Genomic DNA, 23,337 nt, shown 5'->3' with positions numbered 1-23,337 from the left:
CTCATTGATTGAGTGCAATGTGTCGAGGTGTGTATGAGCTATAACGGAAGAGGATATTGTTTCGCTCTTGTATGAACCAACTACAAGATAGTGGTTATTCTCTATGATCGAGATGATGAATGGGATGTATGGAACACACGGAGAAAGGCCGTCCATGAGGAAGTGTTCCAAAGTCTGATGGGGACGATATTGTTCGTGAAAAAAGTTTTTGAGTGACCTGGCATCGCACGGTGATAGCAGCCCGGCTATGGCAGCGAAGAAGCCAACATGAGCAACTCGAATTGGCTGGATTGCGGCCCCTTTTGGATGGGCGAAGATAAATGTCGACGCAACCATGGCTAAATCTGATGAAAGGAGCTACCGGCGCAATGTGCATATCGATAGAGGGAGTTTACTTGGGAGCCTTGGCTCTGGTGTTTGATGGCATCACAAACCCTGGTTCTCTCGAAGCTTTGGCTCGCAGGGAAGCGCTGGACTTAGCGGCCGACCTAAATCTGGGTTCGATCTAGGTGGCCTCAAGGTTTACGAGGACAAAACCTTAGGGGTGTTCGGCAATGTCCCAAGTGAGATCAGGGAGAGGTCGAAGCAAAGGGGTGGCACATTCTACTGCCATGAGCGAAGGGGATCGAATGAACATGTTGGCTAGTTTCTTGGCTACGGGGCGCCAGCGCCATGTTTGGCTCCTAGTACCACCTTGTGGTTTAAACATGTTTATAAACTTTGACTCTGTTATTTGAATAGTGGTGTAAGCTGCTAAAGAAAAACCCGAAATTTCCCAAATAAAATTTAGGTTTATATGTAACTGCTACCCCATTAAGTTTTTTTTTTTTGAGAGTAACTCCGACTTTATTGATCAACGTTCAGAATTACAGGAATCGACATTGTGTCATGGGGCTGAAGAAACCACAAGTGGCGCCCCTGATCTAAAAATAAAGCAAAGCGAGCTAGACTATGAGCCTCCTTATTAGAACTTCTTCCCTCAAAAATATAAGACACCTCTTGGAAGTCTGATCTTTGGATGTTGATTTCTTGAACAATAGCTGCATATTGACCTCCCGTTCCTGCTGCAATATCTGAAACCACCTGTTTACAATCACTTGCAATAACCAAGCGGTTCAGTCCAACATCCGTCGCCAAGGCTAGAGCTTCCCTGCAGGCTAAAGCTTCCAGGGTAGGAGGATCAGATACTCCTTTGAACACCACAGCTGATGAGCCCATGTAAACACCATCCCTGCTTCTCAGCACCACTGCCACCGAGCCAGTAGTCTTGTCCCTAGATACAGCAGCATCAACATTTGCTTTGATAAGGCCCTCTCTCGGCGGAACCCATCTTCCTCTCCTGTCTCCTGTCCTCGCTTGGTGAGAATTCACCGATAAACCTGATAGTTTAGGTATTAAAGCAAGCTCTGCCAGGAAACGCTTCACAAAATAGTGGGTTGATAAAGGACTTTGGAACTCCCCTTCATGGATCGCCTTCCTTCGCGCCGTCCAAATCGCCCACAAAGAGACACCTACTAGGGTAAAGTGCTCCGAGGTAAGGGATTCCATCATATTAAACAGCCAGCTCCGTGCACTTGGTTCCGTTGTCGCATGCATATGTTCAACCACCTCCTCATCTGCTAAGGCCCAAACACTCCGCGCCATAGGACACTCCAATAGTGAATGACGCCATGAGTCCGTCCTTCCGCATAACAAACACGAACTAGAGGTGGATATATGACGGTGCTGTAGCAGGTCACCCGTAGGGAGGGACTGCTTAGCAAGCCTCCAGAGAAAGACTCTTATCTTTGATGGGACATTAATCTTCCAAAGTTTTGTCCAGCTTTTTGATTCCGCAGAATTATCAGAACTAGATGCCCTTCCTTCCAGCCACGCTTCTCTTCGGTTCTTAATATCCACGAGCATCCTATATGCCGATCTAACTGTGAACATTCCCCTTTTATCAAAATTCCATGACCAGAAATCATCAACTTGACGTGTGCACAGGGGTATACCTAATATCACGTCACAATCAGCCTTTACAAAGCATTCGTAAATCCTCTCTTGCTTCCAAGCCGCGGATGGAGCATTAATCAGATCACTTACTAGCTGCGGAGGTTCACCTGATAGTGATGCAATCGGCCTCATCATCTCACTTCTTGGCAACCAATTCTGGGTCCAGATCTTGGTTGTTTTTCCATCACCGATTCGTCGGATCAAACCAAGGGATAGAGCTTGCTTTCCTTCTACAAGTGCACGCCAAATCTGCGAGGGATGAGAACCCAATTCTGCTTCGAGGAAATCTGTGCCAGGGAAATAAACTGCTCTAAGAATCCTAGCACTTAGCGTCATAGGATCCTGCAGGATCCTCCACGCCTGGCGAGCAAGGAGAGCTAAATTGAACAACTCTGTATCTCGAAAGCCCAACCCTCCCATATATTTCGGTTTGGACATCTCTTCCCAAGAAACCCAAGCTGTCTTGCGTTCTCCAGCTTTACTTCCCCACCAAAATTTCCGAATAAGAGAATCTATATGCTTGCATAAACCTCGAGGTAATTTAAAGCATGCCATAGAGTAGATAGGAACCGCTTGTGCCACTGATTTAATTAAAACCTCTTTCCCTCCTGCCGACAAAATCATCTCCATCCACCCCTGCACTTTGCTCCAAACTCGGTCCTTCAAATACTTAAAGGCACCATTCTTGGATCTCCCAACGTCAGAAGGCATCCCCAGATATTTATCCTGTAAGCTCTCATTAGGAACATTCAGTATTCCTTTAACTTCATCACGAACACCTCGAGGGCAACCCTTGCTGAAGAATGTTGATGATTTGCTCAAGTTTATCTTCTGGCCAGAAGCTCTACAATAAAGATCCAAAGACTCAGAAATCTCTGTAGCACCAGCACCATTTGCTTTAAATAACAGCAGGCTATCATCTGCGAAAAGAAGGTGGTTCACCGACGGAGCCGATGCGGCCACTTGTATTCCACTATGCTCAGATGACTGACTTCTATGGTTTAGGAGGCACGAAAGGCCCTCTGCTGCAATCTAGAAAAGGTATGATGATATAGGATCTCCTTGTCTTATTCCTCTTGTTGGTTTGAACTCCTCCAACTGTACCCCATTGAAGAGAACTGAGAAAGATACAGATGATATCATCCCCATAATAATATTTGTCCAAGAAGAATCAAACCCCAATTTGAGCATGATGGCTTGCAAATAATTCCACTCCACTCGATCATAAGCTTTCATCATGTCAAGTTTCAGGGCACACGCCCTGTGCTTTTTGGATTTATTCCTCTTCATAAAATGTAAACATTCATAGGCAGCAATTATATTATCAGTAATAAGCCGACCAGGGACAAAGGCCGATTGCTCCTCTGAAATAATGTCAGGAAGAATGCTTTTCAAGCGATTAGCCACAGTTTTGGACGCTATTTTATACAAGACATTGAAACTAATAGGCCTAAACTGAGATAGAAGAGAAGGATTCTGGACCTTTGGTATGAGCACTAGGACCGTCTTATTGATAATCTCCGCATCCTCTTCTCCCTTAATAATTCTCAAAACCGCTCTAGTGATGTCCTCCCCACATAAATCCCAATTCCGCTGAAAGAAATGCGCCGGGAAGCCATCAGGCCCCGGTGCTTTAGTCGGGAACATCTGGAACAGTGTGTTCTTGATTTCTAAAGTTGTATATGGTGCAGTCAGCATACCATTCATCTCGGCCGTGACCTTGCATGGAACCATGTCCAAAAGCTCTTGCATATCAGAGGTAGCCTCCGATGTGTATAATTTCCTGTAGAATTCGGTAGCTAGACCTTGCATCTCACCATTGTCAGTGATCGTATCCCCATTCTCCTTTACCAGCTGTTTGATACGATTCTTTTTCTTCCTCATACTTGCCCTTTGATGAAAATATCGAGTGTTCTTATCCCCAGAAGAAAGCCACTCTATTCTTGATCTCTGCCTCCACATAACCTCCTCTCTATAGTATAACTCACACAGGCGATCGTTGATCTTAATTTCGGCATGAGATGGAGCCACTCGACCAGCCACGTCACGCAACCTGATCAGCTCCGCCTTGAGTGATTTTATTTCCTTCCTGACACTTCCAAAAGTATCTTTACTCCACCTGCCCAGCTTGATCGCAAGAGAAGACAACTTCCCATGCACATCATTAACATTATCGCATGTGCCATCCTCCCTCCATGCTTCTCCCACAACCTCCTTCAAATCACTATGCGTCTCCCACATGAGCTCATACCGAAACTGCGACGTTTGTCTCCTTTCCGAACGAATAGCATCATCAAGTTCAAGAAAAATCGGACCATGATCCGACGAGGCCGAAGTCATGTGTTGTACTGTCGCATTTGGATAGAGGTTCGCCCAGGCTGGCGATGCCAGGGCTCTGTCCAGACGCACACGACAGAAGCTTCCTCCTGAAACCTTTTTCTCGAACGTCCAGCTCCTCCCAACATAACCAAGGTCCCTGAGGCCGCAAACATCTATAGCATCACGAAAACTCTCCATCTGCACCTGGGACCGAGTTCCCGTCCCAACATGCTCTTCCTGGAGTAATACTTCATTAAAATCGCCCATGCATAACCATGGAAGATCATTTTCAGTTTTGATCCCCTTAAGAGTGTCCCATGTTCTATACCTCAAACTTGTTTGTGCCTCCCCATACACACATGTGAGCCTCCATGGCACATTGCCAATTCCCAACACCTTAGCATCAATATGGTATTTGGAAAACCGAAAGACCTCCACTTTAGTATCATTATTCCAGAACAGACATAGACCACCACTTCGGCCCGTACTGCTCACTCCATAGGAATTATCATAGCCTAGAGTTCTAGCCAACTTTTCCACCCGAGTCTTATGAACCTGTGTTTCAACGATAAAGAGAATGGATGGGGCAAACTGTCTCGCGAAATCGCGTAGCTCTCGAATTGTCGCGTCGTTGCCAGCCCCGCGACAATTCCAGCCCAAAAGACTCATTGATCTCGGCGGTCCTCCACCTGGGAGGCCGCCGATCCAGAGTTGTTGCTATCACTATCAACTTTACCACCCTTTCTCAACCTCTTCTGGTCATGTTTTGGCTGCGGGCTAGCCGGCGGAGGTTCATCTGCCAAGGGCACCTCAAATTGGTTCACAAGGGCCCCGACTGAATGGCCATCTTTACCAGCAGCAGCAGGCAATTTTCCCGGAGTACCAGGCCCTCTCTTCCTAATGGGATCGGCATCATCCATTATCTCATCTTCTTTGCTATTCCCAACAACGACAACTTCCTTACCAGAACCCACCCCCTCATCAGGAGAGTAATCCCCATCCTCTTCAGAGAACCTTCCTCGACCCCTTCCGCGACCAACTCGTCCTGCAGTTCTAGGAGTAGAACCACGTCCACGGCCTCGTCCTCTACCAGATGGTTCAGCAAGGAGCCATTGGCCCCACTTTCGAGTTTTTGGTTCATGGATGCCGTTCCCATGTTCCTTATACACATGACCTAACAGGCCACACACTTCACACCAATCGGGGATCTTCTCATAACGAACACGAAAAATATCCCTCCTGCCTCTACGAGAAATCGAGACTGCTCGTTTCAGAGGTTCACGAACATCTACCCTTACTCGAACTCTACAGTAATTCCCATAATAATCCATAGAATCAGGTTCTGAAGCTTCAAAAGTTCCCACCCGTCTGGCCAAATTCTCAGCAAGAGGTCTATATCCCTCCGGTAGATCGTGGATCTGAGCCCACACAGCAATCTTCCCGAGGTCTATTGTACTCGGCTTTGTGAACCCATCATATGGTTCTATGCAGACCGGCGAATTTCTGAAATTCCAGGGGCCCCCTTGCATCACCTTCTCCCAATCACCCAAGCAAAAGAATTGCATGATGTACAGATTCGCCTCAATAGCTCTGAATTTGACATCCTGAGCCAAGCTCCAAGCCGATCTCATGTTAGAGAAGAACCAGCCTTGACTATAAGGTGCTTCGGTATGAACCCTGGCCACCGCCAGCCAACGGGGCGCTTCTTCCAATGGCGGCCCTTCCTCTTCATAGATCACATCATCAAGATCTTCCTCACCAATTCCTAACTCCTCCATTAGGTCTGCTAGCTCCTTTTCCTTGTCCTTCTCACCAGAGCTCGACGCCATATCCGCCATCAGCCAAACCCTAGAAAACTTACTCGCAGAACCGCGAGTCAAAAACCCTAGTCTTCCACCAAGGAAACTCCACCGTCTGCCGAGGCCGGGTGGCGGAACCAGCCCGCCCCTTGATCAGCCCAAGCAGATCACGGTGAGAATCGTCGCTGGAAGCCAGGCCGATAAACAAACACTCGCCGCCGAGATCGCCTCGACGCGAGAAGAAAACCCTAAGGAATCGCTATTAGGGAAATATGGTTTGCCGTTCTAGGCTACTACCCCATTAAGTGCTATAGGATATTTCGGGTTCGGGTTATACGGATTCATTTTTTTTCCCGTTTGGGCTTTGGGTTTTATGTCCAGCATGCCTCTCGTCAAGACGTCAAGTTCGTCGATGGAAGATAGCCCCGAAAGCTAGGGTTAGCGCCGCACCCCTCCCTCCGAGCTCTGCCCCGCCAGACCCCCCGCCGGCAGCCTCTCTACAGACGAGCCCCCAGCCATCCGTCTCGGTCGCTGCCGTCCTCGTCTGCGCTGCCACAGACGGCTCCTTGGCTGCCTCCCGCTCGACGCTGCCGTTCTCGACCAACCGGCCGGCGCAGTAACTACCACCTCCCGGTCGACGTCTCCTCTCCTCGATCCTGTCTCTGCTGGCAACGACGACGCCGTCTGGGGTAAAAATTCTTTTTTTTTTTTTGTGCTGCTGTGATATTGCCCCTGTTGCGTATGCAGTAGTATGCTTCTAGCCGCTGCCATGAATTGCTGCTGCTGCCGTGAATTATTGCTCTTTGCTGATGTAAATTGTTGCTGCTCGCTGTATGCTTCTCGCCGTTATCATGCTCATGTGATAGACTGGTATTTGCACGGACATATACTTCTATGTACGTAGAACCATGCATCTCAAATGCTTTTGGTGAACTGTGCTGTAATAGAGCATACAAGTGATTTCTGATATTGCTGTGCTTGAGCTACACATCATGCAAGAGTTCGAGTGTGTCAAGGCTGTGCAAAAATGCTTCTACTTATTTAAATTAGCATTTCACAAATCATTGAACAATTTAATTACATCAATATATCAAAAATCATACATTATCAGTAGCAATAAAACAGACCATTGAGATATTAAAAGAAGCTTAGCCTATTCTACAATGTCTCAATTGGGTTATATGATGTTAGCTCTAGGTATAGGTTCTTATCAAGCTGCTTTATTTCATTTGATCACTCATGCTTATTCAAAAGCTTTATTGTTCTTGGGATCTGGATCCATTATTCATTCAATGGAACCTCTTGTTGGATATTCACCAGAAAAAAGTCAGAATATGGTTCTTATGGGCGGTTTAAGAAAATACATTCCAATTACAAGAACAACTTTTTTATGGGGTACACTTTCTCTTTGTGGTATTCCACCTCTTGCTTGCTTTTGGTCCAAAGATGAGATTCTTAGTAACAGCAAAATACGGTGGCCTCAGCATCCCAGGGGCATTTCAGAAATTTCTTCATCTCACAGCCAATCCACAGCCATATTGCCATACGACCAACCTTCATCAGTCATCACAGCCGATTCCCCAGTGTAGCAGCTTCCCCACAAGAGCAAACCCACAGCTGCTGCCCGAATCAACAGAGCCGGAGTATTTTTTATCGAATCAATTGATAGTATCTTCAGGAAAAACGGCATTACATAGTCGAACAAGTCTTTTGAAATGAAGTGAGCATTATATAGAAATATACTAGCTAGTACCATCTTGCAATAATTTTCTAAGTGTTTTGTGAATCATATATTATTTCTGCCAAATGATGAAATATCACACTTATAAGTTTTTTTTTCGTAAGTCTAGAATTCCAGCATATTGATTAGCAAAATTTCCCTACTAGATTTAAAATCAAACAAGATTGTGAAATTGACCTGTAGTGGAATTCCTTGTTAAACTTTCTTATTTCAGCTAATGGAACTGCAATTCCTGCCTAATTCTGCACCTCATAAAGAGGATGCGCTCATGAAAACTGCCCCTCATGAAGAAGAGGCCCTCACGAACAATGCCCCTCAGGAAGATAAGGTTACCGAAGAAATGGATCCATGGGATCCTCCCCTTCCTCCACGTGCTCCTGGTCCTCCTGTTGCTGACCTGGCTGTCCACATGGATTTAATCAACGAGGTGCAGTAGCTAATCGACTTTATATATGATATTGCTTTCCTGATCTGTTTCATCTCCATCATAGCTCCTGATGATGACAAACATTCTCTCTCAGTGGATGGCGCAGACACGGGCAATACTTGCTACCTCCAGAGCTACCAAAATAATTACCCCAGACCGTACTCCTCAGGTTCTTTGTGATTGACAACCCAGCAGAAATACATTATTATCCTATTATTATTTGTTAATGGGATATTTAATTCCTTTCACCTTTTTCAAATGATAATTCATTAATCCAGTGGGTGAATGATGCGCTCTTTGATATATTGCCCCGTTTGACGCCCATCCTGGAGAAGGATAGCTACCGGCGCTTCCTCAGCTTATTCAGTCGAAATGGACAGGGCATGGGATGGGGCTATGTCATCACCCCAGAAACTCTTGACCACATTATCATGCAGAATGCGGTGCAATGTGCCAGAGTTGTCTTGAAGGGCCAGGCACCTGAGTTAGATGGGTTCCGGGCCAATCCCAACTACATGACCCAATATGGGTACTTCCCCCTCCACCGAGCTGCGGAAATGTTCTCCGTCGAGATGATAGAGTTGCTCTTACGCCATGGCGCGTCGGCGAATTTACGAACAGCTGGCCCTGTAGTCACTGAGGGTCTACTCCCTCTCCATGTTGCAGTTGAGAACACTTGCCTGCATAAGTATCTGGAGGACAGTCTACTTATTGACCAAAAGCACCAGGATTGCAATCTGGCAGATATAAACTATGTCTACAGGCTCATCCATCTTCTGTGTCTACCTGAACTGGTTTGTCGCACATCCATCCCTTAAAAAGTTACTCTTTTTGAAGCATAACCAGAATAAGCTGTCAGATATATATCTCATATCACTTACATATCAATACCTAAGTACCTTACGTCTTACTCCTCCACTTGCTGAAGATGGAAGAGTTCCCTCTGTTACATGTTACATGTGTCGATTTGTTCAGCATGTTGATAGTTTTTAATTAAGACAGGACAATTTTCTTGTTTCTGATGTCAAATGTGGAAAAACTAATTTTCTTATTCTAGGTGATGAGACAGTTGTTTGTCAGTACTACTCGCGTATGATTGCTAAAGTCACTCAGGTTATGTTCTATGTGGCGTTTTTTGCAGAAGATCTTCATGGATACAATCAGGCTTCTTGCAAAACACACAGATAATTTACTTGATCAGCTCTGTAATTACATAAAAGATGGAAAACTTGCTCAGATGGCTGTTTTGCTGCTGGCAGCTCAAGAGCAGATCCGCATGGGAACTTCCCACAAAAGAAAGGTCAACAGTGAGGTGGACGGGTTTGCTATGATCGCTTGTCGTATTGGGTATGACATTGCTTTTCAGTTTGAGACATGTGAAAACATAATGGATCCGAACCAACTGATGAAGATGAATATCAATAGTGTCGCATTGTCGCTTGTTAAAGTAATTTCCCAAGCTGGTGAAGCTCTTGATTCATACATTCAGGCACACCCAGAGGTATCGAAATGTTGGTACTTATAGTTGAACTTGCTCTCTTTTTTCTTATTTTACTAAATATTCTACATCGGTTCATTAAGTATTCAAGTTTTCAAGATAATTTCATTTTACATGGTTTCAGCTACCCCCCCTGAGACCCCTAAATACGGTCATAGATTCAGAAGAACATCAAACGACCAATATGTCTTCAGGACTTCAATAGTTACCATTCCTGTTCTAACATCCTAGGATGAATCATAGCGTGAACACGTGAAAGTGGCTGTAATATTCAACTGCTGATTTGGTAAAATTATTAAGAGACATATGGTCATTTCCAATTGTATACCTACATATTGTGAAGGATGAAAGCAGATCTGGTGAAACGAGATAAAATAATATATGTGGAATAACACCAGTAGTTCACAATGAAATGGAAAAGAAGCTATTGCCAAATATCACAACGACTTCACCAATGTCAGTATCACCTTTTTCTGAGAACAATTTTTAGTGTCATTACACCTTATGAACTTTATTGATGCTTGACACATATAACGACTACCACAACTGGAGAGTAGCTGATTGGTGATGTTCCGAGCAAGACTGCGAGTCTGCCCAAATCTCTGAGCTTGAAGAGGCTTGCTGGTCCCGGTACCTGGGCAACGCCCACCTCGGTCTTGGAGGTGGCCTGCATCTCCCCTCAAGCTGACGCCTGACGTGTAGTTTGGAAATGTCCTAAATAGCCGGTGCATGCCATAAAAAGGCTTTGTCTTAGACAATCTGTTTAGTTTGCTCTTACTTAGATCCTGGAGGGGTGCTTTTGATGGTGAGCTGTAGGCTCGGTGCTTTTGTTTCATTGTTTCTCCCTCGTGAGCAGAAAGATATTTACTGTACTGTTGAACCTGGTTCACAGGGTTTCATTTCTGAATGAAATGGAACCGGGGATGGGGTCTCTGTTGCTCTAAAAAAATAATGACTAAATAAATGATTGTATCGTAATCTTGAGACATGAAAGTGTTCTACTGAAATGGTTATGCGCAATAGTTATCTCACTCACACAGAATTGAAATTGGCATGCAGGTGCCCTATGTCATGCAGGTACCCCACTCAGAAGTCCTTGAACGTGTTTCACTGATTCTGAAGGAACATGGTTTTTGTCGTACCGGAGGACGTATAGACATTGGAGACCTGTACTTCCTGACATACCTTTTCCATTTCTTCAGTTATCACAATTCTTGCAAAACACAAGAAATGTGATGTTAGTCTAATTCTTTTACTTGTTCTTGAAGCTGCCCCTATAAAAATGTGTTGCCCAAGAAAGATCTTCCTTTGGCACTTGGTATGTGTTTCTGTTGATTGAAATATTTCCTTCAAACTTTTATACAATAAATCTTAATTATTTTGTGATTGAAAACAGGGGAGATGGTTGCATCAAAGTCAGCTACAGAAGTGAGTAATCATGCTGTGGAAAAAGAGGTAAAAATTCAAGTTTAGCATAATGCGATTACATGTATTCTTTTCACAATTGTGTTACATCATGCAATAATTTGGGTGTGCAGAAGAATTTTGTATTTGATTGTTTTGATTATTTATAATTGCATTTTATAAGCTGAGTTGATCTGAAGTTCAAGAATTTCTACAATTTGCAACAGAGTTCTGAATATGCCATACTGTGGTAACAGATTTTTTTTTTGAGCAGTACATAGTAAGCATGCACATGTTCCAATGAAAATGAAGACAGAACTGTGACAAATACTTGATTGCTTGATAGTTGATACTCCCTCTGATCCATAATAAGTGTCGCTGCTTTAGCACAACATGTCTATGTGAACATACAATCCTCTCCTGATTGAACTATATCTTTTTGATAGTTAGCAGATACATAAATATAACTTTTCATTGAACGATAATATATAATCCCTCGGTCCCATGAAACTTGTCTCAATTTCTTCAAAATTTGGATGTATCTTGATGTCTAGATGCATCCAAATTTTGACAAAGCTAAGACAAGTTTCATGGGACAGAGGGAGTAGTAATGTTTTGCCAGTAATTTTGGGTCTGAATAATATAAAGCAAGGAATAGAGGTGCTTTCTGAATCAGAAAATCATATTATGTACTTTCTTTGCAGAAAGCGTTGAGTCCTATAAATTCAAATGGTTTATTTGCTATCCATTAGCATTTCAACTATCACTTTTATCTCAAGTAAAAAACTATCACTACTATCCGTCTAGAATTCTGAAGACTGGAGTATTTCACATCATAATTACTGTTACTGTGGCTTAACCGCTTACGTGACATTGCGTTTCCATAACAGTCCAGTAACATTCTGACCTCATGTGAGCTGAAGTATCTGATGTTTTGGGATTTCTAACACCCAGATCTTTATTAACCTATGAGCCAGGGCCCAAAAAAGAAAATCGCTAGAGGATGGGAGCTCAAATATGCAAGGAGGAGTTTCTTTCCATACTGGAGATCAGTGTTGGAACCCCGGTCTTCTGAGAAGATGTCTTTCATAAAACCGGCGCTCACTGTTGAACAGATCAATCATGATAGAGCTGTCAGTAAATCAACCGGCATAGGATCTACTTTTGGTCGACTGATGGGCAGAGTTCCGCAGCCAATAGCTGGTAATCAACAAACCAGAAGGCTGTTTGGTACATGGGCATTAACACTCTTGAAAGCGTTAAAGAACACATGAGTAGGAAGCAGGGTTTTTTCCTCGGGCAGACTCCGAAATTTTGGCGGAAACCGTAAATACCCCCCCCCACCCCCGGCGTATACCATTGTTATTTATCGGATGACAGGCTCAATCGGGCCGGACTGTACATGCTGAATATAGGTATACACTGAATAGTTGTTAGATACATCTAATTTTTATAAAATCTCAGAAAATTTTGATGGCAAGGAGAAAGTATGTAAACTATCTACCAACACGTACATACATACATGTGTACTCCGTCCCTGCCGCCAATTCCCGACTTTGTCATACATGCACGAGTACATGAGCTTATACACTTATTTCTTTTGGCAAAAAAATAGTACGTATTAATTGCATATCTACGAATTAGTTTAGATCCGTTCCTGGCGCCAAATCACAGTATTCAATACATATAATGAATACGAAATGTGAGCCCGTCACAGTATAGCCATGTGCCCTGTATCGTACATTGAATTGTTGTATCAGAAAAAATCTCAGTCTGATTTCTGTTGGCACAAAATAGTAGGTATTTGTTGCATATCTATGAATTAGTCTAGCTTCGTCCCTGGCACCAAATCACATTATTCAATGCATATAATGAATACGAAATGTGAGCCCATCACAGCATAGCCATGTGTGTATCGTACATTGAATTGTTGTATCAGAAAAATCTTAATCTGATTTCTTTTGGCTAAAAATAGTAGGTATTTATTGCATATCTATGAAATAGTCTAGCTCCGTCCCTGGTGCCAAATCATGTTATTCAATGCATATAACGAATACGCACAGTATAGCTATGTGTGTGTGTCGTACATTGATTTGTTGTATCGGAAAAAATCTTAGTCACTACTGAAATTAGAACATAATTGTGTACGATTTTTAACAAAAAAAAACCTTTGATTGGGTCTTTGGGTAATGGGTGGTGGCCCGATGGCGGCTATACATACATGAGCCTCACTCCGGCGCATTGCATTACCACCCTCATGCCCTCTCGCCAGCAAATGAGCAGCTCTGAGCTAGCTGCTGGAAGATTTCTACCACTAGCTTTCCTCCTCGTTGTCCTGGTAAAGATTTATTTCTTGTCACCATATCTTGCTTACTCGTGAATAGATGGCGTATTATATTTGTCACCATATCTTGCTGATTTTTGGTGTGTAGATCTATACACTAAACGGATCGAAATACAGGGACAATCTTTTTTTTACTTTATTCTATGGCTGTCTTCTAACATGTGCTAATTCTCGTTTGTGTTTCCCATAGATTTGTGAATTTACTATAAGGAAGAGAAGTGCTTTGATGTCTATATAAAAAGGTAAAAAGAAAGTTTTCTTGTATTTCGGTCCATTCAGTGTATAGATCTAACTACCAGCCATAGTTTTAAAAACCGGACCGGTGACCGAACCAGTAAGGCTATCGGTTCAGATTTTTACCTGTCGGACCACTGGTTCACCGGTTCATTGTCTGGTTTTTTAAGATATAGAGTAGTATATTTTACTTATAAATACTACAGTAAATAAATAATCATATATACAAATATATTTTAGACTTGCAAATTTTTATAATAATTCATAAAGTAGTCAACAACTTACCAACTTTGCCATGTCTAATACAGCCAAGCACCTAACACACGCTCGTGTAATTCATTTTTTCTTTTTTTGCATTCAGCAATGCTAAAAGGCAGCAAATCTAGCGTACAGAACATGCATGTATGCCATGCGGCGTAAAAAAGCAAAGCCCCTATCGTGTGACCTATGTATAAAACAAACTGCTATCTTCTCTTGTTATCAAACAATTGTAGCTCATCAAACAATTTTAGCTCAATTGGTCTAGGCGGGTGTCACCTCCAACGGAGGTTACAGGATCGTATCCTACCTCATGCGTTTAATTTTTCACGCGACGTAATCCTTCTACCGATTGAACCAGCGATTCAGTACTCCCGTTTTTCTTCCAAAACCGCTGTTGAGCCGCTGTTCATCCGGTTTTTACTGGGTCAGGTGCGCGAGCGGTCTAGTGCGCCAAATAGACCGGTGGAGGGCCTGTTTCCGGTTCAACCGGCGGTCCGGTCCGGTTTTTAAAACTATGCTACCAGCAATCAGCTTGAGCACGGAGTACAATATTGAAATCTAACCTTTTGGCACAATATATAGAAGAAACAAAATTCAACCAAAGAGATCCACGAAATTAACATGTTGTGTTCCAGACAAAAATGATAAATAGTGCTTGCTGTCGTCATCTACATTTTATTGAAAAACAAACCATGTTTTATTCCTTGAAATATAATACGATATCTCCCTGAGAGAAAGAAAGATACGGCGATAGAACATGGATCTTTACCAGGATGAGGAGGAGGAGATCTAGTCAGAGAAATCTTCTAGCAACTTGCTGGGAGCTGTGAATATAAGATAGCGGAGAAAGGAGAAGACTCATATTTTTAACAAACACGCCACAAATAGCAAAGGCCCTTTGGTAAACATAGATTGTGCACGTGCAATAATATATTGGAAAATAGAATGATACAATAATAGGTTATAGAATATGCATAAATCGAAATAATTAACTAATTGGCCGAATATATCTTTCTAGTACATTTGAAGAGGAATGATGTGAGGGCACCAAATCATGTCTTCAATAGATATTATGATATAAAGTGGTACTGTGTGCCAATATACCCATGTGTACGTACGTACATCGATTTGTTGTACAGGATTTTTTTTGGTCAATACGTAACAAAATTGGCAGATATGTGTGTAATTTTTTTGAAAAAATATCAGACATGTGATTGCACCCCCGAGGGTGGTGGTGCAATGCGCCAGGCCAGGTTCATGTATTTGTAGGTGCAATCACATGGTTGTTGTTTTTTCAAAAAAAGATACACGTACATCTGCCAATTTTGGTATGTATTAACCAAGATTTTTCCGGTATAACAAATCGATGTACGTACACACATGTGTATATTGGGACATATTCCCACTTCATCATATCATAATATCCATTAAATACATGATTTGGCACCCTCAAAGCATTCCTCTTCAAACGTACTAGAAAGATAGATCTAGCCAATTAGTTAATTTTTTCCATTTATACATCTTCTATACCCTATTATTGTATCATTCTATTTTCTAGTATAGTATTGCACGTACATAATATTATATGTTCACCAAATGGCCTTCTTTGTTTGTGGCATGTTTGTAAAAAATCTGGCATTCTCTGCTATCTTATATTTAAGCAAATATTCATCAGTTGTGTATTCTATTTTTCAATCAATCCAAGCTTGTTGGAACCTTCAGACGCCTTATGCATTGCATTCACTATCTGATGTGTTCGAAGTCCACCTTGAGTGAAGGAGTGACGTTAGGTTCTATGAAATCGTGGTTATGTTTATGCACACAATTCTTGACGAACTAGACCCAGTGCTTTCTTAGCGCTCCATCTGTAGAAGAGCTCCACATCCACAGTGAGATAGAGGCCTTTGCTTTCTTTTTGTATCTCGTCTGTCAAAGTGTTCAAGGCCCCAAGTCCTTTTTAAAGACTTTATATTTCAGATCATTCTTTCTAACACCAATTTTATTCCTTTTCACATAGTCTAAGTAGAACATTTAAGCTTCATTCTCACTTTATAAATGCATATTGATGAAGCTTTTGCACTCCATATTTGAATTTATGTTTATATCTTCAGCAGGGATATCATCCTTGCCATTTGCATCTATATCTTTACCATTCATAGCATTACCATTGTGGCTTTTATCGTTCATATCTTTGCCATCCATGTCTTTACCATCCTCATCTTTATAAGACATGTCTTCAGCAGCAATATATCTAGAAGCCACGTCTCCAACATCCATGCCTTCGAAGCCCATGTCTCCAGCAACATGTCTCCAACATCCATGTATCCAGCAACCATGCCTTCAAAACCCATGTCTGCAGGAGCCAAGTCTTCAACATCCATATCTTCAGCAACAATGTCTCCATGAGCCATGCTGTTAGCAACCATCTCTTCAACATCCATGTCGCTATCAGCCATGACGTTATTTCGCCAACGAAACCGCATAGAACACATGACAAATGAAGATCAGCCAAAATAATAATGCCATAATATTCATAGCTAGTTTAAAGAAGCGAGCCGAGCGCATTAGGTTCAAGTCCTTAGGGACGAAATTTTCATTTGTGTTTCAACCTAGATTCATCTAGGGATAATCCAATAATAATGCAATACAAAAATCCTTTTGTGCATCTTTCTTCCTGATGGGCCTAGATAATAATCTCTTGCTCTCCAAAGATTTATTTTCCATAATTATTCCAATGCAAGATAATCTAATAATAACACAATACCAAAATCAATTTGTGCATCTTCGTTGCTGATAGAGCTAGATAATAATCTCTTGATCTCCAAAGAATCATTTTCCATAATACTCAAACAAGGGACAACCCAATCATCCACCGGTGCTTATTGATCTCTAACTAATTACCCTTAGATAAATTACATATCTCCTGAATAAATCCATTATATATGTTCCACAAACATTGGGTATCAATTTTCATTCATAGACAGCGCGTCATATAAATTTAAATGTCCTAAACTAAATAAAAAGATTTGCTTTTTCAGAACTAAATCCAGGTCATGATTCACCTGCAGCCTGTATTCTGATCCATGTTGTAGGACAAACATATATATTTGTTATGGAATCACTCGTAACAGGCTAAGAAAAAGTTCCACCAGATTAGTTTTCAGTATAATTCTTAAAAAAAAAACTCTCTGATATCATATATTCGGACAGATTGGTCACCAAAACTTAAACAACTGTAGTGATCAATAATGGTACCCAGATGTACTCTCCGATATATCATATTCTGTACAGAATAAAAAAATATGTAAAACTGACAAAACTACCTACGTAAATATAACTACTATTAGAAGATGCACAAACGCGAATTTAATAGGATGCAGAGGCAAACACTCATGCGAGAAACCGATGGTGCAAGCGGTATCAAGTTTTGATGTGGGTCACCGCGGGCGCAGGAGCAACACGGTCGAGACACCGGCGGCATAGTAGATGTCACCACCACAACTAGATCCGATGGAACTCGTCGTGTGGTTCCACAGTCCATATGTTTCACTTTCGGGGGTGGTAACGTGAGCTCATGTGGCTGAGGCCCTGCGGCAGTGCAGTGTGCAGATGAGTTATGGTTGGAGGCTCTCATCGTTGGTGTTCATCAGACAGAGGCTCTTGTCGCTTGGGTTCATCTGGCAAAACGATTTCAAGTAGCACACTAATCAAGGATTAAATTAATAGTGGGATTTATATCAAATATACTACACGTGCACACATTTTTTGGTCAGCATATATCTGTTAGAATCTAATGAAATTACAGTAATATAAAAAAAGGAGATTACCGAATTTAAAAGGTGCCGGCCCGGCTAGCACGTGAAAAATGGGCTACAATTTTCTAGGACCAACGAATGAGCGAGGCTCGTTATTTTGTCGCGAGGATGAGCAATTCACCATGGATTGTCGGTGGAAAATGCTATTCGCTTCTCACTGCAGCCCCGATGGTCGGGGCCACCTGAAGCGCCGGATGGGTGGGCCTGCCCATTAGGGTTAGGTCTGGATGGTTTTCTTTAGTTTCACTGTTTTGTTGGTTTTTCCTGGTTTTCAAGTTTCTTTTCAGTTTTCTGGTTGTTTCTTTCGGCTTTTGTTGGTTTTGAAAAAAATTGCAATTTTGAATTTTGTTCTAATTTTAAAAATTCAAATGTAAAAGGATTTATATCAAATGGATTCAGGCATAGAAGATTCAGGCAACAACAAGGTAAATCAGGTCGCTTGATCCATCCTCTGCTTGTTTGTGGTCTTGATAATTTTCTGCGGCATTGCTTGCCTTGGATTTGGTCGGGCAATTGCAAAGCAGAGCAACAGCTCCACAACATCGACGCAGCCACTTCCCGGCCGACCTAATCGTCAGCTAGCTGCTGCCGGAGAACTATTCTACTGCCGATGGCGCGAACAAGACATACCTAAAGGCTACCGTTATTAGCGAACTGGTTCGATAGATTATAGTTGAGAAATCTTTCATTTGCATGCAGCCAAAGGCCGAGTATTTTTTAGAGATGCTAAATTGTGCGCAACCAAACACAAGGTTTAGTTTCTCCCGCAGAGACGAAAATGATTTGTTAGTAACCAATCAAAATGCACAACATGATTTTGGACTTGGCTGAATATGGCTCCAGGGATAAGATCTCCATAGATGCGAGAGAACGCTGCTAGCAACCAATCAGACCCTTCTAATTGCGGTCTAAACAGTTTGTGGGTGCAGCCCCGGCATAAACCGTTTGTTCGGTGCGATGCGGGTTGGTCTGCCAGTTTAGCTGATTTGAGACCAAATTATGCCCCAGAGTTACTCTCGACCATCAGATCCAAGCTCTTTGGGGGTGACATGGCCCATAGTAGCCAAGTTTCCGGAATGGTGGGTACAAGAAATGGAAACATGGAACGGAAAAAGTGGCTGCCTAAAAATAGGAAAACCCGAGAGTGTACATCTCTAGAATGTACCGCTCGGTAGGTGGAACAATTCAGACGATTTGGAGACGATGAATTCAGAACGATATGATGGATGGAGGCAGATGGACAACACGATATGGGGAAAAAACTTGGCTACTATTGGTTAAACAACGCGGGTGCCCTAGTTTGCTTTATGACAGCCCTAGGTGATGACTTGTGATGAACCATTTGGAATCGACGCGATGCAACGCTCGACACAACTAATCTGCGACGCAACGCGACCTAAGCACCAGAATATATAGGACGCGTTTGGCAGCATGCATGCAATTCGTGACTCGCTGCACCAGTGAGATGGAACTCACATCTCGTTCCAGACGAGCTCCGGTACACAAAATGCACTTCGTTTGATTACCTGGGTTGCATCGGTTGGTACCCGAGTGTCACTTTGTTTGGTTGGCCGCATGCTTTTCCTAACTTCACCTATATGGCAACATGGTGACGTTACCTTACCTATTACAAAACCACCATGGCACCGTGATGACGCGTAAAGCACACGCCCGTTGGGAACCCCAAGTGGAAGGTGTGATGCGTACAGCAGCAAGTTTCCCTCAGTAAGAAACCAAGGTTTATCGAACCAGTAGGAGCCAAGAAGCACGTTGAAGGTTGATGGAAGCGGGATGTAGTGCGGCGCAACACCAGCGATTCCGGCGCCAACGTGGAACCTGCACAACACAACCAAAGTACTTTGCCCCAACGAAACAGTGAGGTTGTCAATCTCACCGGCTTGCTGTAACAAAGGATTAGATGTATAGTGAGGATGATGATTGTTTGCGAGAAAACGAGTAGAACAAGTATTGCGGTAGATTGTATTCGATGTAAAAGAATGGACCGGGGTCCACGGTTCACTAGAGGTGTCTCTCCCATAAGATAAATAGCATGTTGGGTGAACAAATTACGATCGGGCAATTGACAAATAGAGAGGGCATGACCATGCACATACATGATATGATGAGTATTGTGAGATTTAATTGGGCATTACGACAAAGTACATAGACCGCTATCCAGCATGCATCTATGCCTAAAAAGTCCACCTTCGGGTTATCATCCGAACCCCTTCCAGTATTAAGTTGCAAACAACAGACAATTGCATTAAGTATGGTGCGTAATGTAATCAATAACTACATCCTCGGACATAGCATCAATGTTTTATCACTAGTGGCAACAGCACATCCACAACCTTAGAACTTTCTGTCAATGTCCCAGATTTAATGGAGGCATGAACCCACTATCGAGCATAAATACTCCCTCTTGGAGTTAAGAGTAAAAACTTGGCCAGAGCCTCTACTAATAACGGAGAGCATGCAAGATCATAAACAACACATAGGTAATAGATTGATAATCAACATAACATAGTATTCTCTATCCATCGAATCCCGACAAACACAACATATAGCATTACAGATAGATGATCTTGATCATGTTAGGCAGCTCACAAGATCCGACAATGAAGCACATAAGGAGAAGACGACCATCTAGCTACTTCTATGGACCCATAGTCCGGGGGTGAACTACTCACTCATCACTCCGGAGGCGACCATGGCGGTGAAGAGTCCTCCGGGAGATGATTCCCCTCTCCGGCAGGGTGCCGAAGGCGATCTCCTGAATCCCCGAGATGGGATTGGCGGCGGCGGCGTCTCGGGAAGGTTTTCCGTATCGTGGCTCTCGGTACTGGGGGTTTCGCGACGAAGACTATATGTAGGCGGAAGGGCAGCCTCGGAGGGGTCACGGGGGCCCCACACGCTAGGGCCGCGCGGGCCCCCCTGGGCCGCGCCGCCCTAGTGTGGCGGTGCCCCGTGGCCCCACTTCGTCTTCTCTTCGGTCTTCGGAAGCTTCGTGGCAAAATAAGCCCCCGGGCGTTGATTTCGTCCAATTCCGAGAATATTTCCTTACTAGGATTTCCGAAACCAAAAACAGCAGAAAACGACAATCGGCTCTTCGACATCTCGTTAATAGGTTAGTGCCGGAAAATACATAAATACGACATAAAGTATGCATAAAACATGTAGATATCATCAATAATGTGGCATGGAACATAAGAAATTATCGATACGTCGGAGACGTATCAACATCCCCAAGTTTAGTTCCTGCTCGTCCCGAGTAGGTAAACGATAACAAAGATAATTTCTGGAGTGACATGCCATCATAACCTTGATCATACTATTGTAAGCATATGTAATGAATGCAGCGATCAAAACAATGGCAATGACATGAGTAAACAAATGAATCATAAAGCAAAGACTTTTCATGAATAGTACTTTCAAGACAAGCATCAATAAGTCTTGCATAAGAGTTAACTCATAAAGCAATAAATCAAAGTAAAGGTATTGAAGCAACACAAAGGAAGATTAAGTTTCAGCGGTTGCTTTCAACTTATAACATGTATATCTCATGGATATTGTCAATGTAAAGTAATATAACAAGTGCAATATGCAAGTATGTAGGAATCAATGCACAGTTCACACAAGTGTTTGCTTCTTGAGGTGGAGAGAGATAGGTGAGCTGACTCAATCATAAAAGTAAAAGAAAGGCCCTTCGCGAGAGGAAGCATTGATTGCTATATTTGTGCTAGAGCTTTGGTTTTGAGAACAAGAAACAATTTTGTCAACGGTAGTAATAAAGCATATGTATCATGTAAATTATATCTTACAAGTTGCAAGCCTCATGCATAGTATACTAATAGTGCCCGCACCTTGTCCTAATTAGCTCGGATTACCGAGATTATCATCGCAATACACATGTTTTAACCAAGTGTCACAAAGGGGTACCTCTAAGCCGCCTGTACAAAGGTCTAAGGAGAAAGTTCGCATTGGATTTCTCGCTTTTGATTATTCTCAACTTAGACATCCATACCGGGACAACATAGACAACAGATAATGGACTCCTCTTTAATGCATAAGCATGTAGCAACAATTAATGTTGTCATATGAGATTGAGGATATATGTCCAAAACTGAAACTTCCACCATGATTCATGGCTTTAGTTAGCGGCCCAATGTTCTTCTCTAACAATATGCATGCTCTAACCATTAAATGAGTGGTAAATCTCCCTTACTTCAGACAAGACGGACATGCATAGCAACTCACATGATATTCAACAAAGAGTAGTTGATGGCGTCCCCGGGAACATGGTTATCGCACAACAAGCAACTTAATAAGAGATAAAGTGCATAAGTACATATTCAATACCACAATAGTTTTTAAGCTATTTGTCCCATGAGCTATATATTGCAAAGGTAAAGAATGGAAATTTTAAAGGTAGCACTCAAGCAATTTACTTTGGAATGGCGGAGAAATACCATGTAGTAGGTAGGTATGGTGGACACAAATGGCATAGTGGTTGGCTCAAGGATTTTGGATGCATGAGAAGTATTACCTCTCGATACAAGGTTTAGGCTAGCAAGGTTATTTGAAACAAACACAAGGATGAACCGGTGCAGCAAAACTCACATAAAAGACATATTATAAACATTATAAGACTCTACACCGTCTTCCTTGTTGTTCAAAACTCAATACTAGAAATTATCTAGACTTTTAGAGAAACCAAATATGCAAACCAAATTTTAGCAAGCTCTATATATTTCTTCATTAATAGGTGCAAAGTATATGATGCAAGAGCTTAAACATGAGCACAACAATTGCCAAGTATCAAATTATTCAAGACATTTTAGAATTACTACATGTAGCATTTCCCGATTCCAACCATATAACAATTTAACGAAGAAGATTCAACCTTCGCCATGAATACTATGAGTAAAGCCTAAGGACATATGTGTCCATATGCAACAGCGGAGCGTGTCTCTCTCCCACACAATGAATGCTAGGATCCATTTTATTCAAATAAAAACAAAAACAAAAACAAACGGACGCTCCAAGCAAAGTACATAAGATGTGATGGAATAAAAATATATTTTCAGGGGAGGAACCTGATAATGTTGTCGATGAAGAAGGGGATGCCTTGGGCATCCCCAAGCTTAGACGCTTGAGTCTTCTTAAAATATGCAGGGGTGTGATGACCCACAAGTATAGGGGGTGTATCTTAGTACTTTTGATAAATAAGAGTGTCGAACCCAACGAGGAGCAGAAGGTGTTGACAAGCAGTTTCGATGAAGGATTCACTGTAAATGCTCACAGACAAGTATTCAGGGGGTTTTAATGTAACAGATGAATAAAGTACAAGTAAGTAAAATGCGAGAGAAATAATTGCAGCGAGTGGCCCAATCCTTTTTAGCACAAAGGACAAGCTGGTTTGTTTACTTATAATGACCAAACGTTCTTGAGGACACACGGGAATTTAGTCTAGTGCTTTTGCTTCATGTGGCTAAATAAT

The 23,337-nt window shown here is 42.4% G+C and overlaps 1 protein-coding gene across 1 annotated transcript; it reads left to right on the top strand.

Annotated features, from left to right (window-relative positions):
• Window positions 1-8,001: 8,001 nt before the first annotated feature.
• LOC124658174 lies at window positions 8,002-12,551 on the top strand. The gene is made up of 8 exons (XM_047196590.1): window positions 8,002-8,281; window positions 8,376-8,450; window positions 8,560-9,075; window positions 9,423-9,782; window positions 10,839-10,948; window positions 11,048-11,097; window positions 11,176-11,234; window positions 12,161-12,551. Exons 1-8 carry the CDS (start codon window positions 8,072-8,074, stop codon window positions 12,455-12,457), a joined length of 1,677 nt encoding a protein of 558 aa, XP_047052546.1. The 5' UTR covers window positions 8,002-8,071; the 3' UTR covers window positions 12,458-12,551.
• The last annotated feature ends 10,786 nt before the right edge of the window (window positions 12,552-23,337 follow it).

The sequence above is a fragment of the Lolium rigidum genome, chromosome 5, assembly GCF_022539505.1.
Source record: "Lolium rigidum isolate FL_2022 chromosome 5, APGP_CSIRO_Lrig_0.1, whole genome shotgun sequence".
Classification (NCBI taxonomy): Eukaryota; Viridiplantae; Streptophyta; class Magnoliopsida; order Poales; family Poaceae; genus Lolium; species Lolium rigidum.
The sequence above is the reverse complement of the archived record's forward strand: the minus strand, read 5'-3'. Positions and strand labels throughout refer to the sequence as shown.

Coding starts and splice junctions, on each gene's coding strand:
- LOC124658174 (XM_047196590.1), top strand. CDS start 8,072: ATGGAACTGCAATTCCTGCCTAATTCTGCACCTCATAAAGAGGATGCG. Junction 9,076..9,422: donor TTCTGTGTCTACCTGAACTG/GTTTGTCGCACA, acceptor CGTTTTTTGCAG/AAGATCTTCATGGATACAAT. Junction 11,235..12,160: donor ATCATGCTGTGGAAAAAGAG/GTAAAAATTCAA, acceptor CCTATGAGCCAG/GGCCCAAAAAAGAAAATCGC.